General features: G+C 36.5%; 4 protein-coding genes across 5 annotated transcripts in view; 2 read left to right on the plus strand and 2 right to left on the minus strand.

The window, feature by feature from the left end:
• Positions 1-310: 310 nt before the first annotated feature.
• LOC111864608 (UPF0598 protein CG30010) lies at positions 311-4888 on the plus strand. Of its 2 annotated transcripts, XM_023851973.2 has the most exons (4): positions 619-698; positions 1341-1496; positions 3134-3182; positions 3748-4888. In XM_023851973.2, exons 2-4 carry the CDS (start codon positions 1473-1475, stop codon positions 4191-4193), a joined length of 519 nt encoding a protein of 172 aa, XP_023707741.1. In that variant the 5' UTR covers positions 619-698; positions 1341-1472; the 3' UTR covers positions 4194-4888. The 2 variants fall into 2 exon arrangements, with proteins under 2 accessions (XP_023707740.1, XP_023707741.1); XM_023851972.2 differs by lacking the exon at positions 1341-1496 and having other exon boundaries at positions 311-698.
• A 743-nt stretch (positions 4889-5631) lies between these two features.
• On the minus strand, positions 5632-10760 carry LOC111864607 (26S proteasome non-ATPase regulatory subunit 7). Its single transcript, XM_023851971.2, has 5 exons — positions 10460-10760; positions 9618-9710; positions 9209-9387; positions 8931-9134; positions 5632-7380 (listed from the first exon to the last, which is right to left on the minus strand). The coding sequence occupies exons 1-5, from the start codon at positions 10632-10634 to the stop codon at positions 7075-7077; spliced, it is 957 nt and encodes a 318-aa protein (XP_023707739.1). The 5' UTR covers positions 10635-10760; the 3' UTR covers positions 5632-7074.
• A 696-nt stretch (positions 10761-11456) lies between these two features.
• Positions 11457-24695, plus strand: part of LOC111864594 (protein crossbronx homolog) — a 15277-nt gene continuing 2038 nt past the window's right edge. The window contains exons 1-6 of the mRNA XM_023851945.2: positions 11457-11747; positions 14615-14808; positions 19520-19584; positions 20424-20524; positions 22100-22287; positions 24412-24580. Coding sequence (XP_023707713.1) covers positions 11724-11747; positions 14615-14808; positions 19520-19584; positions 20424-20524; positions 22100-22287; positions 24412-24580 — 741 coding nt within the window. The 5' untranslated portion in view covers positions 11457-11723. The remainder of the gene's footprint in view (positions 11748-14614; positions 14809-19519; positions 19585-20423; positions 20525-22099; positions 22288-24411; positions 24581-24695) is intronic.
• LOC111864595 (uncharacterized protein C11D3.03c) overlaps positions 22294-24695 on the minus strand; it is a 29513-nt gene continuing 27111 nt past the window's right edge. The window contains exon 8 of the mRNA XM_023851947.2: positions 22294-23375. The gene's annotated coding sequence lies outside the window, so the exon portion shown is untranslated. The remainder of the gene's footprint in view (positions 23376-24695) is intronic.

Here is a 24695-nt window from a genome sequence, read left to right on the forward strand (position 1 = left end):
ACTTTGTCCACCACAAATCCCTCTTGAACAGACTCGGGATCGAACCCGGGACGCCGCGGTGGGAAGCCAGCGACTAACCGCTTGAGCTTTGTAGTGGGAGATAATATTAAATTTGTTCTTATAGATATAATGTGGGAGGTTTTGGACTGGAATCATCTGGCTCAGTACAATGTTTGGTGGCGCGCTCTTTTGAACGTGCTAATTAACTTTAGGGTTCCATGCAAGGCACGGAGTTTCGAGAGCTTCGAGAGCGTTCGAGAGCGATACTGGGTGACGTATTAGCTTGTTAAGTTGTTCCCAGCAGTTAAGTAATCCGTGGTGCACATCACACGAGAGCTCGAGAGGAAGGGGTCAGAACGTAGGAATCGTAGGAATACCGTTGTTTGTATTATGGGAGGGTTTTGAATTCATATAAATTCGTATTGTGGGAAGTGAAATCTTATTACGTGATGGTGAAATTAATGAAGAAATGAAAAATGAAATAACCAGGATGTTGAACCGACGACTTCAATTAATGCCAATAATATGTAGAAATTATTTAATTTTGAAAAATCATCATGTTACGAAAAGTAATTGACAGTCCAATCAGACGTCTCCCGCAGATTTACAGTTGTAAATATGTAAGCTTATATAAACAGGGCCAATCTTCAGAATCTTCAGTAAGAGAATATTTCTATTACATCGATCATCAGGGAATGGTAGGTGAAGTCGTCTTTAGAAGACATTTTGTATGAACCAGAACTGTAAAGGACATGTTTGGGTAGAGTTTTAGAGGACAGGGTTCTCACTGCTAGTCTCCAGACACATTCTGAGGTCGCAATTTACTGCCATTGTAGGGACTTCGATACAGTACTGAGATTGCAGTTTACTGTCCACCATGTACTGTCATCAGAGGGTCATATATTATGAAAGATAATACTGTGCATGTAAATGTTTTAGAACTGTGGAAAAGTGTGGCATCAGAGGTCATTTATGATCCCTTCGTATGCAGCCAAAGCCTAACTAACCACACTTGCTTATAAGAAAGGATGAGGATACTTTGGGAAAATGTAGAACTTCAATGAAAGCTAATCTCAGCTAGGTTAATGTATTATTTAATAAAGAGATAGCTTGAAGTCTTCAGAATGACATAGAAGTCTAATATATGTGTATTGTTACTATTGAGATTACTACAGTAAAGTGAAGTCCTTCATATTGCAAAAATAGGTGCAGGTTAGAGACGACTTCATTGTAGAATTTATTATTGACTAGGTTATTCTGGGAGAGGGGTTACACAGGGTTATCTTCTTTCCACACCACTCATTCAGTCAGTTTGTTCATTCTTTACTCTGTCCTTATAGTTGATGCAGGGTTGTTAAAGAAACCGGTAATTTTGAAACACCTTCAGAAGCCTTGCATCAGAAGCATATAATTGCTGTAGAGAAAAATCAACATATCATGAGTGTGTTTAAGTCATATTAACTCTGTGACACATGAAAGAAGAGAGGAAATCAAAGGTACACATCAAGCCAATGGCCTGATACGTCAGTCTTGTGTTGGGCGTGACCTGATCATTGCTCATTAATATGGGTGTTCAAGCAAAGAATATGTTAATTCACATTAAGTAGTGAGTTTTATGAACCATGAAGTGGTTTATGATTGACTGTTTGTGTAGTGCTATTTGTGGGATATGGTGTTAGGCATCAGCCACGGAGTACTGTTCAGCAACATGTAGGACTGGAAAGGAATATGGGAGAAAGCAGGGACAGTAATAGCATGAAGGCTCGTGTGACAATTAAAGAGACCTTCCAGCGAATTCTCTCAAGGGGTGCTACATTTTTTTACATGAAATCATGTATATGTACAGTGGCACCCCCATTTATTGGTCCTTAATTCAAGGTTATTTTTCTGGAAATATTATGTATCTGGACATTATCCATTGTCCTGTCTCGATCTAAAAACACCATCCTGTTTACTTTTCAAAAAATATTTTGGAGACTGGATTCTGTCCCTGTCCTCAGGTTAAACCTATCCAATTGGGCCCAATCGATAGAGCTAGTCCATATCCCTAAACGTTTTGTTTTGAAAATAAACAGGACTGTTTTTAGATCAAGACAGGATGCTGGATAATGTCCAGAAACACAGTATTTCTACTAATGTACCATCATCATGCACTTTTAGATCTTGTTCTTTTTCTGATGTAACATTCAATTTCCATGGCCCCACATCAGTAATGTCAGTGTAAATTTCTTCCATTTAAGATTTTCCTTGGTTTAATGTTCAGGTCCATTGTTCATGAAAGAAACTATAAATGGGACTTTTGTTGTATCTTAGTTGTTACAGCTTCGTGTGTCTCTTGCATCCACATCACATCCGCACAGTCTTTTTACCTTAAGATTCTTACCAGTATTATCTTCCATTCCTTGTGGAGTCTCGCCCACTGAGTATTTTAGTTCAAAAATTCACAACTTGTGATGTTCCTACAAAGTATGAAACCATTTTTTGAAAGCACACAAAAGACTGGTAAAATGATTGCTTCATCTTTAGTCTGAAATACTATACTATAAATTTGCATTTGCTGCTGTGGATGTCTGTACCCTGCTAAGATGTTTACTATTTGAAAGAAATATCTAACTTTTTGATGTTGAACACTTGTAACATCAAATTTCCATGGCCCCACATCAGTAATGTCAGTGTAAATTTCTTCCATTTAAGATTTTCCTTGGTTTAATGTTCAGGTCCATTGTTCATGAAAGAAACTATAAATGGGACTTTTGTTGTATCTTAGTTGTTACAGCTTCGTGTGTCTCTTGCATCCACATCACATCCGCACAGTCTTTTTACCTTAAGATTCTTACCAGTATTATCTTCCATTCCTTGTGGAGTCTCGCCCACTGAGTATTTTAGTTCAAAAATTCACAACTTGTGATGTTCCTACAAAGTATGAAACCATTTTTTGAAAGCACACAAAAGACTGGTAAAATGATTGCTTCATCTTTAGTCTGAAATACTATACTATAAATTTGCATTTGCTGCTGTGGATGTCTGTACCCTGCTAAGATGTTTACTATTTGAAAGAAATATCTAACTTTTTGATGTTGAACACTTGTAACATCAGTAAAGTACTTAAACTAATCTTATTCTTATCTTTCAGTTATTCCTTGATGATGCTCGGATAAAAAATTTCACATCATGTTTCAAAGGTAACTGATTTTCGTGTAAAGCAATTTTCTTATCAGTGCTAGAGAATTTGCATAGACTTACATTTAAGCCATTTCAGGTTATTTGTATTAAATGAAACAACTTCAGATATTATTATTATTTGGTATGTTTCCTTTTTCCCCATTTTAATTTTGATTTTTTTTAATCTTGGAGGTGGGGTAGGTGTCTAGTCTTCCCCCCTCCCATCCTTGACTGTATTCCTGCATTTGATTACAAGACCCAAGAAACGGTATTTTGCTTTTTTAATATAGTTTGGAACATGAATATTAAGTGGGTTCTCTTTTAATGTTTAGTTGTAAGAGCCATCTGTGCAACATATCAGAATTTCTGGCTGCAGGCATTTACTAGAAGATAAGTTATGTCAGAAATTTCTGATTGTAAGACTAAATGTAAAGTCACTTACCAACCAGATCTTTTGTGCTTAACATTGACAACTGAACATTCATATTACTTGGAACACACATATTTTAACATTTAAATTTGAGTTTCTAGAATATTAATTTAATACACAGACTAATTAATTACATAACTTTACTTTCTCAATAGATAAAAAGTTTCTGGAATTCTTCTTCAGAAGGTTGAGGCTGAATACCACAGGACGATACATGGAAGAATTTCCTTACCTCTCGGTGTGTGGACGTGAACGTAATTTTATACGTTGTGATGATTTCCCTGTTGTTTTCACTCATGTGATCAGAGGTACTGTAAATGGACAGACAGAAGATCAGCTGAGCTATGGACATGCGGGAGATTTGCTGAGGGTAAAGTTTGAACCAGAAAAGATATTTATGCTGCCAGAATCTGGGCGGGTTTATCATCCTGCACCTGAAAATGTGGGTGGTGTGGGGCTGGTAAGATCCAAGTTGGCCATCGATTTCAGTAAGTGTTTTGAGTTTGATGATGAACATAAAAATCCAATCCATTTTATGTGGAATGGTAGCAAATATAAATTAGAAAGAGGTTGGTATTATGAAGCAGTACAGAAAAACTGATTACTGAAGTATAGTTCCTGGCAAACTGAATATCATGTTATCAGTTATCAGTAGATGTTCACTGGCATGATGGAATATTATAAACATATCTTTTATAAGGAACAACAGTGAAGTTACATTTTTTGCTTGTAGAAACAATGAATATATGTTATAAAACATCTTGGTTAGTGGATATTTTGTAACATACACTTTATGTTTCTGTATGCAATATTATATTTATCATGGAGAACATGCAAAACTTACGGTCCTTCCAGAACAAAATATGATTCACTATGATTGGAACGAGTACCATAACATTTATTTTTAACATCTGAATTGAAAAAAGAATTTGTCTTAGTAATTTATGGATTATCATACAAATTGAATCCTGTAGAAAAGTTTTTAGGAATAATAGTTACAGTACCTGTCTAGGCAAACCAACAAGTGCAGACTGCCTTGCATTTCATAATAATGTATGACATACTGAAAAAAAATGTGATATTTTTTCCAATCACCAAGTAAAATATGCTGCTTATAACCATGTGTCATTGTGTTTTGCTCAAATATTTGTGTGAAGAAACTAGACAAATCCAAGTAGCATTATGAAGGTGTTCTCAATTGTGTCATCTCGCTTAAAAAAAAAACTATTGTTCTCTTCAGCAACATTATTCTGTATATACCAATGGGTTAAGTAAATTTCATGTTTTGGAAGTGAAGCATAAATGCCTAATTTTGTAATCTGTCCCTTTTCAGTTGATGGGCATAGAAGTCTTCCTTCTTCCATAGTTCTTTGTAGGTAATTTTCTGCCCATGCAATGTATATTATTTGTTTGGATGTAGCATGGCAAATGTAGTACGATGTGTAAGTCAACCAAGGTATGATTATCCATGGCCAAAATATGAACCATATAAGTAGCAGAAGTAAATTGGTTTTCAGGGAGGAAAATATTGAAAGGAATGTAGAAACAAAAGGTTTCTTTTGACTGTGTGACATACCTGAAAATTTGAATGAGCTATTAGAGTAAGAAGCCAGCTGTATATATGGACGAGACATGGGTTCACGCCTATTACATAGTGAAAGTGTTAGCAGTATGATACAATTCCAGATTTAATGGCAAGACAGAGGGTCACAGATGGTGGGACAGAATTTATATATGATTCAAAGTCAAAATCAGAACTACCATAAGAAGGCTGTTAGCCATAAGTTGCTGAGAGAAAAAATTATTTTCAGTGTCACTTGGTATTATAGTGGTAACTGATAATGCACCATATCACATAGTAAGAAAGCAAAATGGAAGACTGATAAAATGTGGCTCCAAAACAATAAAACCACCATTGATCTTGAAATAACAAATCATGACTCATGCAAACTGTGAGAGTACAAACTACAGTCCATTTATACTGTGGACAGAAGTTTGCAGAACAAAGATTTTACTGTGTTGTGACTTTTGACACTGTGATTTAAATCCTACAGAACTGATACTGAGTTTTCTAGTAATAAATTGTGCCGTTTCTCTTAATTGCTTTTAAAGAAAGGACATGGAAAAATCTGGGCGAAGTAACATATAAAAACTATATAAATGCTTGTTACTTGTCAGAAGGCAACTCAACAACAATACTAGCATAGAGATGGGTTAAATGAGGAAGCAACTGAACACACAACTGAATATATGAACAGAAGCTAGTGACTAGAAATCTGAAAATAGTGTCATTACAATGAACACTAAATCGGAATAGATCAACAATTTAACAAACGACTGTCAAAAGGACTTCAGAGCTCATCTATGTGAGGTCCAGGCTGTTGAATAAAACCAGAGATGCTTCTACAAACATTATGGCAGTATGAAACAGTTTTCATTCATCGTATGTCTTCTGTTGCCTCTGCACTTCCTGCAGTTGCCACTTGGGACATATCCACAAAACTCAGTCCTCCACTGGCCAGGGGCACTCACCTTTGTTGTTGGGGTTAAAAAAAACTGAGTGAAAGCATGGGGCTAAATTAACTTTTAGGCCTGCAAGATTCACATCTTTGTGCATCATATATGAGGCATTTTCAGGTGATACTAACTTTTATGCATTAGAATCTCAGTTAGCAAAGTGAATGCATAATGGAGAAGTAATGTTCTTGTTGCCTGTTTCAAAGGCCATTCTGAATTTGAACAGAACTAAGGTTCAGCACTGAGAGAAGTTGCAGTATGAATTTCTTGGTCCTTTGGAACATGTTATCATGACCAAAATATATTTACTATATATACTATTGTGAGTTCCTTCATTCAGGTGAGTTTTTGGGTGGTTGTGACTACATTCTCTGTCATCCTATGCAATTAACTGTACTTATTGTTACTTCATGTAATGTGACATGAAAATGCTCATACTTCTTTCACGATGAACACTTGATTTTTAGTGCAAAATAAGATGTGAAAAGTTGCATGATTTATATGATTATATGAATCAAAGTAAAAACACTGCCTCACATGTAGGCCTTTCAGAGTGCCAAGTGAGTTCATGAAAAAATCTGTTTTAAGAAAAGGACCATTAAATTGCATGTTTTTGTTAAAAAAATTTAATGAAGATTAGTACAGTACAATGAAAATGACAATCCACAAGCTAGAGGAAACAAACTCTGCCTTCAATAAAAATAAACAGAACAAATTTCAAGATAAACCAGTCTTTGAGTATTTAAACACTCAGTTCTTCTGTTTGTGCCATTTCAGTAAGCACTAATTTATTCCTGACATGTCACAGGTAAAATAAAAATTCTGAATAAAGATTTAATTTTAATGTGAGATGTTTAGTTTACAATAAAAGTGTTTAGTTGAAATCTTAACAGTCACTGTTCCTCTGAAGTTATGGGCTTATGTGAAAAAAGGAAAGCAGAAGGCCAGAACAAAAATATACCCTGCTATTTCTTCTCTACTTTTATTTCTTCTTTAGTCTTCTCTTCTTTCTTCTCTTTACTATCCTTTATATCATCCTTCTTACCTTCCTTCTTCTCTGCATCTCTGTTTGTTAGCTTGTTGTTAATGAGGTTGTGGAGAGCAATGATTGAGCGTATGAGGGCTGCTAGGTATACAACAAGCATCTGGTCATTTGTCTTTATATACAGTGAATTAACAAAATTGCCATGGCTGATGTCAGGAAGAAGGTTAAAGATGTCTTGCAGCTGGTAAACTATCTGATGGTTGATTGGGAGTTTTCCCTGGACAACCTGAAAAAAACAATTTAAAATATAAAATAATTTTAACTTCAGGTAAATACAGATTCCATAAAACAAATATTTTTAAACTGTAATGTAAATGCATTAAACATATCCTAAAAGTTCTGTAATGGTGAGTGAAAGCTCTGAAATTACCCAATTTTGGGTGGTCACAGCAACAGATTGCCAAATATTAATATGTCTATTCTGTGAGTATTGGTAACAAGCTAATATGGATATGTGTAGTTGGTAATTATTATTATGGAATGTGTGTTAGTATAAGACGATTTGGACTGTATCTTTCCTTCTCAAAACACATATGTGGATGGCCACATAGATCACTTGAATAAATTTGTGTTGACAGCTCTAATCTGAAACCAGAAGGATAACCCAAGTGGACACTCCACAGGTCTATGTAGATAATACAATGCCAATATACCTACACAACTGCCTGAATTCATATCTCAATGAATAACATGATATTTCAGTAAGTTCTATTTGTATATGCCTCCAGTTAATTAGACACTTATTCAAGCAACAACATAATATGGTTATTTGTGGTGTATTTGTATGCTGATGCCATCTTGACAGCAGGTCCCATTCAGAGAGAACTGATCAGAAATGTATGTTCACCGAAAGCCTATATAATGCAGCCTGCAGTTATTTTGTCTGTTTAAGAACTTCACTGATATGACCGATATTATTTCCTGAGCATAAAATTGCATCATTAATTCAATGCGTAGAAAAATTACTGAGTTATTCTTTCTCGACATTTCCTTCATTAGTGACACAATGCCCATAAATTGTTCCCGAATAGCAACACTATTATAGCCAAAATATGCTTCAGTAACATAATCTTTTATTATAAGAAGCCTCTAAATTTTACTATTTCTTCTATATAACCCCATTCAGTGTTGAATTTTTATTTCTTCTAATAAGGAATGGCTTTCTTTGGAATGGTCCATACTCTGAGCCAGATCAATCCAATCCATACCATCCTATCCTATCTCTCCAAGATCCATTTTAATATTGTCCATCCACCTATGCCTTGGTCTTATCAGTGATCTCTTTCCTTCTGGCTTTCCCACCAATATATGCATTCCTATTCTCCCCCATTCGTGCTACATACCCTGCCCATCTCAACCTCCTTGACTTGATCATTTTAATTATACTTGGAGAAGAGTACAAGTTATGATGCTCCTCATTATGCAGTTTTCTCCAACCTCCTATCACTTCATCTCTCTTCGGTCCAAATATTCTCCTCAACAGCCTGTTCTCAAACACCCTCAAATTTACCACTCACAACAAAATTAACTCAACTGCAAAGTCAGTTTTATTGGATCTCATATAAATAACAGAACCAAGGAATATACAGCATAGAATTCATTATTATTCTTTTCTTGGTTTTAGAATAAAGCTTAATTCAGATGCTGGTTTTAGAATAAAGCTTAATTCAGATGCAGACTGTCTAAAGTCACCTTTCCCTTTCCTTCCCTGTACTTTCACAAGTTCCCCAAATTGTACAATACAAAAAAAAAACAGTCAAACAATAGAAAACAGACCTGGACTAGGTAGTTCCTGATATCTCGTATTTGTGAATGAAGCCCCTTCAGACCCAACAGCTGATTTGTTATCCTCTGTGACAATGTCCCAACAGTTGTATCTTTGATGTCCCGTAACAGATGCTCAACACCAACCTCCTCTGCCTCCTCAGCACCAATCTCACTTGGAACATGTTCAAACGTTTTTGAAGTTGGAGAACCATCCTAAGACAGACAACAGGTTGAAGTATGCCCTATTTCTCACAAAATAAAATATTTTCAATTCACATAGCACTTACATCATGGACTTCTTCAACTGCTCTGTAAGCTTCAGTAGGAAGGCCCAGATCTTTCGGCTTTGCATCGATGATGACAAGCACAGAATTTGGACAATATCTTCTTATCAGCTCATTGATTGCAACATCATTCTGATGAAGTTTGGGTCCAGTATGGTACCAGCCAACAATCTTTTCTCTTGCTGGAAAATGAGATAACCATATGCAGAATTACTGATAAACAGCCAATCAATTGTAGGCATCTACAGACACCACAAGACTAACTGGCTTACAAATCTATTTGCCAAATTCTCAAAAGAACAAGCATATCATGTATGTCAGACATGAAGTCTAGTTGGTGATTAACCTCTCTACTGCTGCTGTCCTGTTTACACTAAGTGTTCATAATATGATATGTCACATATGTACTTACCATTGACTTTTTTAAACATGCCATACATATTTTCAAGGTAGTCATGATCAAGAAACCACACTGACTTGTCCTTATCATCTTCATCAAACGGAACTTGAAATAAGAGCACATTGACTTTATATTAGTTTAATGAAGTTTCTTGGCATAATGAACTTTGGGGTGGTGGTTTTTTTTTTGATGCTGTCAGCAGGAGACTATACAGCATTATATCACAAACTTAATTACGAAGTGCACATATCTGAACATGTTCAAATACTGAAAACGTCTTATTCATACGGTCTGAAGGGGACTATACAAAAATAACATATGTGCAAACATATGGAATCCAATGATATTGTACAATGAAATAGGAAGTGATCGGCTTATTGGATTATCATGAGTTCAAAGAGACCTGAGACACGTCAAGATGATTATGTATACAAGATTCAACATAACAGCATTTCTTCTTTACATTTAATATTATTAACCGCCTATGATTACCTCCAACCCACTTCTTAGTATCAGTTGTAGCCTTCATACATTTTGCAACTAAGATATGAGACATAAAAATAATAAAACAAACATATCAACTGGAAAGTGCAGTGTTTACAAGCGCTATGGTTTACATCACAATATTTTAGTCTATGTCACTACGGTCTGCAGCATGCCTATCACGACAGTTAACCTAAATATCTTTAACTTCACTAGCAAACACAAATTCATTTGGCAGAAGAGAGCGTGATTAATGAAAATAAATTAGAACGTCTTTTAAGAAACTACATATAACTGCGTAAGCATGGGCTAGGGAGAAAGGCGACGAAATTATTATTCAAGAAACTTCATTTGGATTTAAAATTCCTAACCTGCAAAACTGTTCGACACGTCCAAAACACCTTTCGCTCGCCAACACCCCAACAGAACTCCAACTACTCTTTTCTGGTTCCCAATTTTTCCCATACGGTTAAAATGGTCAACCACACTTAATAATACAAGCGGATGAACGACAACTTTGTTGGTGACAACTTCCTGACTCGGCATTTTGATAGTTTCACTCTGCACATGCACAACACAAACGTCGACAGGACTAGGAACTCGACGATATCACCGGAAGGAAGCTATTCTTTGATTCGATGGAATAGGAGTGCAAACAAACTTAGATATCTGCGATGATTCGCGCTATGGATGGTTTCCACGACAAAATGTGTCAGTCGAACGGTAATTGTTTCCAAACAAAAACTTCCGTTGCAAGCTCTGTACATATACAATTTAGAATGAAAAATTTATCACATAACGATTGTAAAGGAAGAACTAAATCACTGAGGAGATGTGACGCCGTACATTTCGGAGGAACGTACTGCCTAAATCTCATTTCTTCTTTCAAGAGGGTTTGATAAATATCCTTTTCATGCACAAACATCATTTAAATGTGGTGACTGCTGTACTTTCAAAGTCCTCTGTAAATACCAGGGTTCGGTATGCTGGGTTCCTTCCAATAGACCAATAGACTGTCTATTCCGGTCTATTTCCTGAGATTCCTTGATACGAAAGCCCTTCGGAAATTAAGGGCGAAGGCAATTTTAGGAGACTGGCAACCGCAACGCAACCGCAATTTCCGAGAACTGATATCAGCTCGAGTTGCACACAGGTTACTAAATGGAGCAGTGTTAAATAGAGGAAATTGAATTCTCGGAAATTGCGGTTGCGTTGCTGTTGCCAATTTCCTTTGTGTGCCCCAGCCCATATACACGATCGGTAAGCCACGGTTGTCACCTGTCGTCACGGTACTGGCTCGGTTCTAACCAGGTGGAGTCGTATCGGTCGTAACGGCCGAACTCACATGTAGCTCATCTGTGATTATATTGTGCTGTATCGTCATCTTGTCTGTCTATTTTCACTGTAATGCGTGTCATGATATTTTTTTTGTGTTATCAGTGAATTGAATATTTCGCACATGATATGTGGGGTTTATGTGTGGAGGTAATAAGTGCGTGTTCTGACTGGTGGCGATGCACCAATAATGAGGGGTACATGAAAGCCTGACGAAATTTGATAACAATAAAATGTCTTCTCCGTTATTCACCGTTAGAAAATGCATAAAAAGGGATCAGCATAATTACCCTTAATACGATGGCCACAGGTCAAACTGGACAGGTAAACGATTATGAGATTTAGCAGTAACGGACAAAGTTATGATTAACGTTTGTTAGTAAGTTATGTTCGTCAGCAGTCTTAGGATACAAACCGGTTGCTTTGATAGATTTGAATAAAAAATTATATTCTTAAGTTTCAGTTTGTTGCATACTATAATAATTCATGTGGAGCCTGATTTCGATAGCATGCCCGCTTATGAGAGCGAATATTGTACTTGCCATTTTTCTGTAGTGGTTGTGTTAAAAGTGCAGATTGGAACAACAAAAAATATGTAGAAATCTCAGTTTTTTTTTAAATTGACATAATAGAGTTTTTTCTTTTCCCCACTCAGGATATTTAGAATAAATATTTTAAAGTCAATATATATGAGACAAACTCCCTCTTAAGTCTCATATATAGTGTGTGAGTGTAACAGGATGCTTAAATATAATATTTTAAAGTCATTCTGACAGCTACATTATTTGGCCTTTGAGTTTTATCTTAATAAATGTTATTGTGCTGTAAGGTGTGTTACATTATTAAGCAGAGTCAGAAGTTTGTTTCATGGTAATAAGCAGATATGACTTATAGCTGTGGATGAATTTTTTAATTGCTCGAACATAGAACTTCAAAATGTTAGTGCTATATATTACATTGTATTTGAGATGACAGAGAAATACAATTAGCTGTTTCATTGTAAAAGATACGCTTTTGTTAACTGTTAGACCATAATATTGAGTGCAAAAGAGGCATTGCTAGTGATTGTTACTCTTGATAATATGAACCTTGTAACAGCAAATCAGGATAGTGTGTGAATAACTGTCTGATAATGTAAGAGAATGCACCTCAAATTAATTGTGTTTATTTGCTGATAATTTCATCCACAAGCACACCTAGCATTTGAGAATTGCATTATCATCCTATTATAGCAACCACAATGAATGTTTGAATTGTAAGGAACTGTTTAGTGGAGAGTTGAGCCAGCTGCTTTCTCTACTATATTGAGTGTGGATCATCAGAGGAGTATTATTAGGTGTCAGAACCAGAAGCCCCATTTTGAGTTGTGGATAGTCATTCATTATTATTTTAACCTACACATGTCTGAGTTCATTTTGACTGCACCAACTGATTATCTAGCCTTTTAATTCCTATTCCCACATATATGTATTTATAATGTTAATGAACATATGCTATGTAAATGTGTCTGTCTTTCACAACAGTTCTACACTTCCAGTGAATAACTGATAGGCTTGAATGTCAATAAAATGAGTTAGTTTATTAAGATGTTGCTTATGTGCTACATGTTTCAGTTGTTAACAACCATCATCAGGCATTTATTAACAGGAAAATGCATCTACATTCTTTACTGGACTGTATTTCTCAGTGGATTGAGTGCTGTTAGTTTTGTCATGTACAAGTTTTTACGTAGAATTACAATAGTTAAATATACTGAAATACTTATCTAAATTAATAAAGTTTATTTTAAAATTATTGTTATCCTTTTCAGAGTTATCCTATTATACGCAGGGATTTTCTTATGGGTGGGATGGAGTAGGGAGAATGGTGCCTATTACTGTATATGATCTGTTTTCAAAACTGTGTCCTTTATGGGGACATGGGTATTGTTATGAGAAACATGTAGCATATGGACAGCTTCTTAATAAATTAACTGATTTCATTAACATCCCAGCCTATCAGTTACTGGAAGTGTAGAATTGCTGTGATTGACAGACAAATTTACATAGTAGAGACACGCACAACAGGATGCAAAACATACGAATGAAGATGATGAACTTATAAATACTTTTGCAGTGAAAATGCTAGAAATTGCAGTCATTCAAGGAACTAAGAAATATAATGCGTAATGTTACATAACTAGAAGACCATAATCTGTGTTAGAAATGTTACTGTTTAGAACAATGCACCATTATTTATTGTCACTGTAAACCGGAACAGCATATTGAGGTGAAATGAATTTTGCTGTCAGATGGTATTTCTTAAATTGGCCTTAGAGGGAATAATATTGAATCATACATTTAGTATATCTGATTTTTTAATATAGCAAATATTTGCATGTGTTAGATAACTCAGGAGTGATTGTGTCCTTAATTTATGCTGGTCTGCAGATTTCCACTAGTGTTATATAGTTTTACTGCAACGGGAAAAGACACTTTTCCAGCTAGTAGCATCTTTCATTTTAGATTTCATTTAGCAACTGAATAGTTTGTGTTGAATGTACTACTTTTTTCCTTCCTCCATTCTGTATTTAATGGTATGCTGGCTTAGTGATGAGGAAAAGGACATTTAGTAGTGGGATAGTCACTTTACCTCTCAAAAGTGGGAAGGTCATATTCCAGGTTCTTGGAAGATGATAAAATTTGCTCATATGTGTTCATCATTTTGACAGTGTAAGATGTGCATAATTCCTTTTATATTATTTTGCAAGTGAGTAGAGATAAATTGAAAGTGAATTCAAATAATGGTAACAATTTTAAATTCATAGTCCTCATGAGTTACAGTATTATTAGGAGGCAAAAATGTGTACATCTTTACTATAACAGTAACAGTAATATCCCCTATTCACACACTGTTTTGGCTTATGAATAGTCAATCTATCCAGCCATGAACATGTTGCTTTGTATGATTGAACTTTTATGTCTGGCCTAACAGATCTGAATTTAATGACAGGTTAGGTCAGAGTAGTTCACTGCACACTATATTAAGCGTGCAGTGGGCCTAATAAGCATAAACAAAATGCATGCCCCGGGACAAGTGTGTTAGTACATGTCATGTAATGTAATTATGAATGTAATAATTTAGATGAAAATTCACATGCTGGAAAGAAGTTATTATGATGTGATACACTGTTTTGTTGTATACTATTACAGAATGATCTTAATGTAGATGTGACGGAGCCATTTCGACGCCAGGGTTCATTTCGCAAAGTTTTGCCTTCTCTTCCAAGTGCTGACCCACAGCTTAGTATGTCAGCAAAGATGATAGACCGACCAGCAGTATCAAATAGAGGACATCAGAAGGCATATAGTCTGTATCAGCAGGAGTACTGCATAATTTCAGAGTAGTGAGTTTCTATGCTTAATTTTTCTCTTCCCAACATTTTTTTTAATTTGGTTGCTATATTCATTTATAATGTATTGTAGCGTATTTGGTTGTCACGCTACAAATAAGTTCACGCCGTTGTCCCAATATAGCGGATTTATTCCTTTCGCTCGCATTACACACACTTTACAATCATCTGCACTTGCAGGCTTACAATAACCGATTACAATATTCCGGTGATACTGGACTCAGACGGATATTCCGAAGTTTCTTCTTTGGAGGCTGTTCCGCGACTGACTTCGTCGAATGCTATTCCGAGACTGACTGTTTGTCGCTGAAGCTGGGCTATCTATAACCTTGCCCGCTGTTAGGCAACGAACCCTCCGTTATAACCATGGAGACTCCTGTTAGAATTACAATGGAGCAATTGTTGTCTCCTCTGTAACGGTCTATTGTAGCGTTTCCATAGAAGTTACTCCTCTGGTTTTCCGACACGTTACACTGCTCCCTTCTAAAGGTTGTTCGTCCCCGAACAGCCTAAAGGTTCTCCCTCGGTTTCGATCCCGCGGTGGTTTGCTGGCAACGTCTGCATTCAGCCTTGGTCTCCTGCGCGAGTCTTGTTGCGCTGTTCCTCTTACCGTATCCGCCCCTCTCTTCAGTTGTGCTCGTCCCGAGCACTTCCATAGCCGAGAATTTGTTGGTCTCGTTGTCGTGCCTCACATTCATTCTTCACTTTCACACTTCATGCACCCTTGTTGGGGAGGCCGGTACTTTACCGGTTCCTCCCATAAAGGTCATTACCCTTTTTCCGTTTTGGAGGGGGTCGGCCCCTCCACAGCGTCCAGTTCTTGTTTCCCTGCTCATACATACAGTATGTATGTATGAGTGAAGGTACAAGCACAGTCTCATTGTTGAAATGAGACTCATATTTTTGGCATTGTTTGCTGGAAGGAGAAAGACCTGTATGGCAGTCATACAGCTTTACAAGAGGCTGACCAGCTGGTACCAGTGGAAGGAATCTGTTATTACACCTGTTTATAAAAAAATGCTAAAATGACTTTAGTCATCTCAAGGAGAATCACTGTTATCAATTGTATGCAAAATTTAATCAGTTTTTTTCTAAGGTTAATTTATTACACAGACCATATTGTTTAGGATCATCAGTATGAATTTTGTTGTAATAAATCAATTATTGATCATGTAGTTTGTATTTTTAAGATAATGGAGAAAGAATGAAGTACAGTGGAATAGTGCATTTGCTGCTTAGTCTCCAAGGAAGCATTTGAGTCAGTCAGGATACCCATAAAATTGATTAAAGAGAATCTGCAGTAAAGTTATATGTGTAAAAATTTCTTATTCAGAATGATCTGAAGTTAGGCTTTGTCCCTTCCCCATTGCTTTTAACCTTACTTTAGAATATTCCATTAGGAAGTTCACAGAAATAAGGTATCATTAGAAGTGAATTGGACATCTCAGCTTCAGGTCTGTGCTGATGATGTTATAGTAGGTGGGAACATAAATTCTGTGATGTGTGTACCTATTGCTAGGCAACAACTCAGTAAACACATTCCCGCGAAGCATACACATGCAACAGGAGGACATCCATTGCTAGGTAATTGACCAGTAAACATGCCTCCTTAACAGTAAAGGTTGTGTTTTCTGTATGGTCCATGTCAAGGGGTTATGAAAGGACACAGTCAGAAGATGTGATCAAGTAGAGGACAGAACAGTAGTTGAGTAGGAAGTGAAGGGTTGAGCTTCAAGATGCCAGCCTGCTGGGATATGAGCGTGGGAGCAGAGGAATTGAATTGAATCGAGTCTTCGGAATTGGCAGTCACAGAATAAGGGCAAGAAAGGGATTGGGCGGTGCGGAGAAGACTCCATGTGTGATTTGAAGTGACAGTGAGACTGTGATAAATCTTCTTCCAGGAGACGACTAGTGAAGACTAACCCTAGTGCACATGTAACGGTGAACTGGAAAGTGTGTAAATCAGTGATAGCGCTGTATTGTTTGTAGTCCCACGTTGTGAATGTATAATGTGCAATAAATCCAATCATCCAATCCAAACTCCAGCTTATGAATCACTCACCCACCCCTACACATGACAATGCTATAATAAGAAATACAAAAGCTCTATTAGCAACTAGCAGGGAAAGTGGTCTAGAAGCAAACACAGAGAAAAATAAGTATAGGGTGGCCAGTAAGTCTGGAACCATAGGCCATATTGGAGTTCTGCCACAGCTGTTAAAAATATTCTCAGTATATCCACCATTTATGCTGATACAAACTCGCAAACATTTTTACTATGCCAGGAGAATGGTGTGGATTGTTTATGGTGTGATTTCAGTGCACAAATTGCACATTTCACTTCTGAAGGTGCTGTTTGAAATGGTTCCAGAGTTAAGGGACATTTTGTAACCGCATATGATTCAGCAGTAAAGTGCGGAATAAAATATAACATTAAGATAGCCGATAAATCTTTGAAAATGGGGCAGTTCAAATGTTTAGTATGGCAGTAACAAATTCAAATTGCATTTATAATGAAATTAAGCACGGGTGAAAGTTACCACTCAGTTCAGATTTTTTGTCTTCCCCCCCTAAGGTAAAGTTGTCCCTGGGCTTAATTAATTAAGCACCACAACATGAAGAGGTGCTCTTTAAAAAATGTAAAGATTAAATATTAGAAATATTATTTTACATGCACTTTTGTGTTGATTTGAAGATAAGAATATTGACTGAGGTTGTTTGAGGACATGGTGCTGAGGAGAATATTTGGAACCAAGGAAGGAAGGAACAGGAGGCCCAAGAAAATTGATGAAGATTAGGATGATCAAATCAGCATTCATGAGAAAGATGAGAAGTGTCTACAATGTTTTGATCAGAAAATGTGAACAAAAGATACAGTTTGAACACTAGGGATGGGGTGGTAATGCAAGGGAGAGTCAGTAAATAGCTCACAGATGGATATAAAATGTAAAACATGATAATTGAACCTGAAAAAACGTTTATTTCTCAACATATCCTCCACCAACATTGATACATTGGTCCTCTTGCTTTACCAGTGCATGAAAACCTGCAAAATAGAGGTATTTTGATTGTTGTCTGAGCCACTTTTGCACCTCCATTTCAACCTCTTCGTCATCAGTGAAACATCTGCCACCAGGGTGGTTTTGTAGCAGACCAACCAGATGGAAAACACTAGGGGCCAAGTCTGGGCTGTAAAGTGGATGTTCAAGAAGTTCTCACTGTAATTCTTGAATTCTCTCCTGGATTGCTTGGGCTGTATGGGGTCTGGCATCATGATGAAGCAGTGCCCTTCCTGCCAGTTTGCCTGGATGTTTTTCTGCAAATTGCATCCTGAAGCTTCAACAGGACTTCACATAGCATGATGCAAAATTCACATTTTCACCACACTTCAGAAAATGGGCTAACAGTACTCCCTGAGAATCGTGAAACATGGTAAGCATAACCTTCCCAGCTGATGGTATACTCATAACCTTAAACATTTTGGTTGAAGGTGAACTGGGATGTTTCCATTGCAGTGAAACGCGCTTTGATTCAGGTTGGTAGTGATGCACCCATGATTCATCCCCAGTAACAATCCTGTTGAGCATATCTTCTTCATCTGCATGCCATAAGAGATGTTGCAAGGATAGGTCCATTCATTTAATTTTATCTCAATCCTTAAGTTCTCTGGGCACCCACAATACACACACTTCCCAAAACTTCAAGTGATCATGCATGATGCTGTATGCTAAACCATTGGAACACCTTAGTGCATTTACTGCACTGTTTATCGTTATCCTCCTGTCAGCTTGAACCAACTCTTCCACCCATGGCCAATTGCTTTTGTTGCAATCTCAACAGGGTGACCTGGTCAGGCATCATCTGCGACTTTTGAATGTCCTTGAGAGAATATATCAACACAGTTGTGAATTGCTTTATATGTCGAACACTTCGCACTGTGAACAGGAAACATTTCTGTATGAGTCCTTTTGCTCAGAAATGCATAACAGGATGCTGCTATTCGGTAGTACACTCCTCAAGCACAGTCACCATTTTGGCTACTGAAACCAGCCTCTGAACATATGCATGCACATATACTACCTAGACTGTCACGGAGCTGAACTGTGCTGCTACCTAGTGATATACGTAGAAAACCTACTACATCCAATTCAGCTGTTTTACTTCCATTTATGATGTATTTATTGACTCTCCCATGTATTAAAATGACCTTAAAGAAGTATGGTGTCATGTTGGGGAAAGATTTTGTTTGGCTCAGTGTAGGATCCAATAGAAGGCTTTTGTGAACCTTGGAGTTCAGTAAAATGTCAGGAATTTCTTGACTAGCTGAACAACTACTAGCTTCTGCTCTGTGGACTTACTTGATACATTTGTTGATGTAGTGTGTAATTAGTAATATTGTTTATTGTAATTAAACTCTGTCAGAATGTTTGTTACAGTTAATAACATTTTCTGTCTTGCTATAAATGAGAATAGAAAGGCTCAAAAAATAGAAATACTTTCAAAAGAATATTTTCCCAAAATAAATGTAACCTATATGTAATTCACATTGGTTTGTAATGAATCATTTGAACACTATGAAAACTATTGTATGTTGGACAGAAGATTACATGAAGAAGGTGTGCCCTATAAAGGCACAAAATGAAATCATATTATAAAATTGTTATTTTTGTTTAGAGGAGTGAACTTTGTACTTTTATTTTTTCAGTAATATGTTGCAAAAGCAAGAGCTTCCAGGAATATATGTAATTCCTTCAGCAAAAAGTTCGCTTTGTAAGTACATTTGTGTAATCAGATTCACTCTTCTGGGATTGGTAGATATCACTGGTCTTGTTAAAGATAGTTAAATCTAGTCTAAAAATTAAAGGATGTGACATTACCAATTTTTCTCATATTTACTGCTGTGGCACTGCATGGTGCTAAGACACATAAACATACAGTAGGTCATGCATTTTTTCTTTATTTCAGACAACCTTTTGTTTTTAGTTGTTTCACAGATCTGTAAATTGCTTTTGGTTGGGTTAAATTAAATAGTTTGTCATACATATATGGCACACTTTTTGAGTAGTCATTTTGCAAGAAATCAGCCTCCATTATATTTGAATAATAGAGAGTGTTAATTAGCTTAATCAGGAAACAGTAGTTGTGCAATGTAAGATTTGAGGTTTTCACGGCGGGGACTATGAAGAAAGCAGTCTTCTGGGATGTGGCGCCGTGTAGATAGTATGTTAACTGATGTTTCGGAGGAACATCTCCATCTTCAAGATAGAAAAAAAAGAAAGTAAGAAAATCTGCAAGTGAAGAACCAGTGTGAGCAGGTGCTACTAGACTAAAGTCAAGATGCTGGTTCTTCGCTTGCGGATTTTTTTTTTCTTTTTCTACCCTGAAGATGGAGGCGATACGTTCCTCCGAAATGTCGGTTAACACAATATCTACATGGCACCACATCCCAGAAGCCTTTTTCTTCAGTAGTTGTGCAATGCAGCATACTTAAGCCAATTAATGTAGTATGTAAGAATATGATTCTGTGACCAGCAGTAAAGTTATGTGTCCTGACTCTTGCATTCTACACTGCTGTTTAGTGGTGTATCCTGTATACATTTCCTTTGCAGTATGGTTTGGGGTATTCTTTGTCAGACAAGGAGTGTACGAAGGAGGAGTATTCCGCTTCTGCATACACATACCAGAAGCATTCCCAGATGGTGGATGTCCAGTGAGTTCATAATAAATTTCTGTTGTTTGTATTCTGTTACTAAAGTCTTAATAAGGTGACGGATGAAATGAAGAAGGCAAGAGATTTATTGCTTGTTCATAAATAAGCATGTGGTTAATTTTCTTACTGCCAAGCCTACTATAGGCCCTGCAAGAAATAAGAGAATTATTCCTACCAATAATCATTCTAAATATATCAGATTTCATTACAACAAGTGAACAAGTTATTTACTTTACCTCTGCTGGCCATCTGCTTTCATGCTGATATCTTGTTCAGCTTATTCTTTGACCCTGAAGATGGAAGCGATATGTTCCTCCAAACGATCGGTTGGTTTGCAGTGAACTGTACGAGTACAGCATTATATCCCAGAAGATAGTACTTTTCAAGTTATTCTACAATTACAATAGAAACCAGATTATCCAGACTATTATGTTTAATTGGTCAAAATGGACTATGCTGTTCAAGCATTATCAAAATGACTTCTCACAATATTGCAAGACATTCATACTTTTTAACACAGCAGTTAGAATGAAAGAGAAAAATCGTAATTTAAAACAATCTAATCATAATTTTGACATCCAGAAATAGATTCCTCTCCATAAAAATAAATAAGAACAATTATAAATCTCAAAACATTTCCAAGAAATCAATAAAGAAATAATTAAATAAAAGAAAAAGAAGGAAGCAGAGGAGTACAATAATTTCCTGGTTATCCACGATTTCATGCAACTGGCAAACATTAAAAGAAAGTTTTTCATTTTTATAGAGTTACTTCAAAAACAAAGTATAGATGAGCATGTGTTTACTCACCACACCACAAGCAGTGCTGTCCATCATCATTACACAGGTGCCAATACTATAGAGGCTAGTTGAATGCTACTTGAATTTGTGATCTTGTTACTGTATATCCAGAACCCTCTACCCATGTTGCCTGAGAAGACTCCCATGAAAGAACTAAAGCAAAAACATGTTTTGACTTTGAAACAGAAAATGGAAGTACATAAAGAACAAGGAAAAGGTAAAAATTTTGTTTCATAATTGTGTTTCTGTAAGTTTTGTGCAACTGACAGATTCAGATAACTGGCATGTCCCATTCCCCATACATGCCAGATATCAGACATTTCCTGTAGTATGTATATAAGAAATTATCCCATCACCAGAATTTGTCCAAGTTGCTAATGACCTGGCTTCATACGTGAGCATCGAATGAAATCTGGAACTGTTAACTTACTTTTACATTGAGTAAGCCTGAGAAACTTGACAACGTTCCTAAGTGTGATTACTGTTGTCATTCAAGAGATCTGAAAAGTCCATCATTTTTTGTTTTTATATGTTAATATTTGGCCAAAAATAAGGCATTATGCCAAATAAATGTGCAAGATGGGAACTGTTTATTTCATCAAGCATTATCAATTTTTCTGATATGCTGAAGTTTTTGTAAAATTTGATTTTGGTTTTCAGTTAAATTGAAATTTTCTGATTATGAAAACCAGTGCTCCATCATACAAAATTGGTAAAATTACTTTTATTAAATATGTGTAGATCATGATAACCTTACACAGATATTTGTTTCAGAGAGTTGTGTTTCAGTCCATGGTATTTCATCCCATGATAAATCCTAGTACAGGGGAAATGGATGTAAGGAGTGGTTTTGAAGAATGGCGTAAGAATGTTAACCACATCTGGCAAGTGGTTCAGTATGTCCGCAGGGCTTTCTATAAAATAGAAACAAAATCACCATTTAACCAGAAAGCATCAGAATTGTAAGTTACGTGGAGAATGTTTAAAGACTGGATGTGCACACAGTGTTTCACTGATTTTCTTCCTTCAGATTTGTTCAGTTGCATTTTGTAAAATGTTTTCAAAAGCACCTCATAGTTTCATCACCTGTATATCCACCCACAGTTGAATATTTAATAGCTGATGTAGTCCAACAAGTAATTCTTGAGCTGTCAATGGATTACTGTTTAACTGTCTTTTGTGTATATTAACATTTTCTGACATGTTTCTTTTTATGGTGAGTTGTTGGCCCTGTTGCCAATTCTGAAGCTGGAGGGCCATCTCTTTTTGGCTGTTCATAGTTGCTTATTTAATGTATTCATATCTACCCTCCATATCTGAAGCCTGTTTGCTCTGTTTGCAACCTTAAGACTACTTTGTTACAAAGGACCAAGGAAACCAAGATAGACCGAAGTTTAATGGGACACATCAGCTTCTGGTCTGTATGGATACATTAATTTATGGGGAGGATAACATAAATTCCATAAAGAAAAACACAGAAACTCTAATACTAATAAGGAGGTTGTTCCATAAGTAAGCACAAATAAAAACTAGATGTACATAGTATGTTGCTATCTCATAACAAGAATGGAAGAAAAAACCATAACATAAAAGATATCTATTAGTCATTTGAAAACATGGCAAAGTTCAAATATTTGGGAATAACACTGACAAATCAGAATTGCATTCATGAAGAAAGTAAGATACGATTAAATTCAGGGATTGCTTGTAATAAGTCAGTTTAGAATTTTTGTCATCTTGGCTTGTATCTAAAAGCATGAAGATTAAAATATATAAAAGTTATAATTTTGCTTGTTGCCTTACGTGGATGTGAAACCTGATCTCTCACATTAAGGTGACCATGACGTAGTTCAAGTGGTTATTTGCTGGCCTCACTTTGGCACCCTAGATTCAGTCCCTGTTTAGGTCCTGTGCGATTTTTGGTGGACAAAGTGGCACTGATCAAGTACTTTGGTTTCATTTGCCAGTTATCCCAGCAACTGCTCCACATTCATTAGTCATTCTGTCATTGATATAGGCTTAATTCTGACAGCATAATTAAATAACCAACCTGAAAATAAAAAGAAAATAGACTGAGGGTGTTTGATAAAGGGATACTGGGGAGAATATTTGGATTTGAGGTGACAAAATAAAAGCAGGCTGGAGAAGACTGCATAATGAGGAGCTTGATAATTTGTACTCACTGAATATTATGAAATGATATTATCAATGAGGATGAGATAGGTGAGGCATAGAACATGTGTGGGCAAGAAGTGCATATAAAGTTCTGGTAGGAAAACAGGAAGGAATTAGACCAGTAGGAAGACCTATGCATAGATGAGAAGATAATATTAAAATGAACATTAGAAAAATAGGTTGGGAAGATATATACTGGATTTACTTGGCTCAGGATAGGAACATGTAGTAGGCTCTTGTGAACATGGTAATGAACTGAAAAGCTCTGTCCTCTGGGATGTAACGCTGTGTAGTCTGTTGAAAGTCAGCTAGTGTTTCAGAGGAACATGTCGCCTCCATCTTCAGGGTTGAAAAATAATCCAAACAAGAAACCGGGTGAAGCAGGTGGCTTGCCACCTTTGAACCTGAAGATGTAGGTGACATGTTCCTCCAAAATATCGGTTGACTTTCAACGGACTGTGTGGCGTTATATTCCAGAAGACAGAACTCCCCATAACCACTGCTGTCAGAACCTCTGATTCTACATGGTAGTGAACAGTTTGGTTCTGTAAAATGTTGAGAATTTCATGAGTAGCTGAGCATCTGTTGTGTTTAGAGATATTGGGTTTTCAGACTTTATCCATTGTCCTGGTTTTAAGATAACTAAGAAAAATACGACGTTCGGGAAACTGGATCTGTTTCCGTCCTCACCTGAGGATGATGGATAAAGTCCGAAAACCTGGTATCTCTATGTGTTATACACCATCGGCAGAATCCTATACTAACTAACTGTTGTGTTCTCGAGGAGGACTCAACTTTATAAAGTGAGTGGATTAGTCTGTATATTTGAATTGTTTACTTATCAGAAATGTCATGTGCTTTTCCTCTTTGTTTGGATGTTTAATTAGTATTCCTTTATGAACATGTGTCAGGTATGAGAAGAATCAAGAGGAATTCTGTGAGAGTGTGAAGTTGTGTGTGAAAGCTAGCCAAGAACAAATCTATGATCGTGCACCTACTGATGATCTTCATTATATTACCTTTGAGCCATATGATAATGAAGTGCACGGCCCCATCAGAGATACTATATTTAAAATTAAGGTGTGTGTATTTTATCTATTGAGTTCATTTCTTTGAAGTACATTATACCCTCTAAGCTTTGTGTACAATATTCATCAAGACTTGAGTTGTACAATTGTCCTCCCCCCCCCCCCCC

Source organism: Cryptotermes secundus, unplaced genomic scaffold, assembly GCF_002891405.2.
Source record: "Cryptotermes secundus unplaced genomic scaffold, Csec_1.0 scaffold7, whole genome shotgun sequence".
Classification (NCBI taxonomy): domain Eukaryota; kingdom Metazoa; phylum Arthropoda; class Insecta; order Blattodea; family Kalotermitidae; genus Cryptotermes; species Cryptotermes secundus.

Bases quoted from the DNA above. Each gene is read 5' to 3' on its own strand.
- LOC111864607 (XM_023851971.2), bottom strand. From the start codon at position 10,634: ATGCCGAGTCAGGAAGTTGTCACCAACAAAGTTGTCGTTCATCCGCTT. The intron at 9,388-9,617 runs GTAAGTACATAT...CTCATTTTCCAG, and splicing joins CATGTTTAAAAAAGTCAATG to CAAGAGAAAAGATTGTTGGC. The intron at 7,381-8,930 runs GTCTGTTTTCTA...TGTTTTTTTCAG, and splicing joins TCAGGAACTACCTAGTCCAG to GTTGTCCAGGGAAAACTCCC.
- LOC111864608 (XM_023851972.2), top strand. From the start codon at position 558: ATGTTACGAAAAGTAATTGACAGTCCAATCAGACGTCTCCCGCAGATT. The intron at 699-3,133 runs GTAGGTGAAGTC...CTTATCTTTCAG, and splicing joins ACATCGATCATCAGGGAATG to TTATTCCTTGATGATGCTCG. The intron at 3,183-3,747 runs GTAACTGATTTT...CTTTCTCAATAG, and splicing joins TTTCACATCATGTTTCAAAG to ATAAAAAGTTTCTGGAATTC.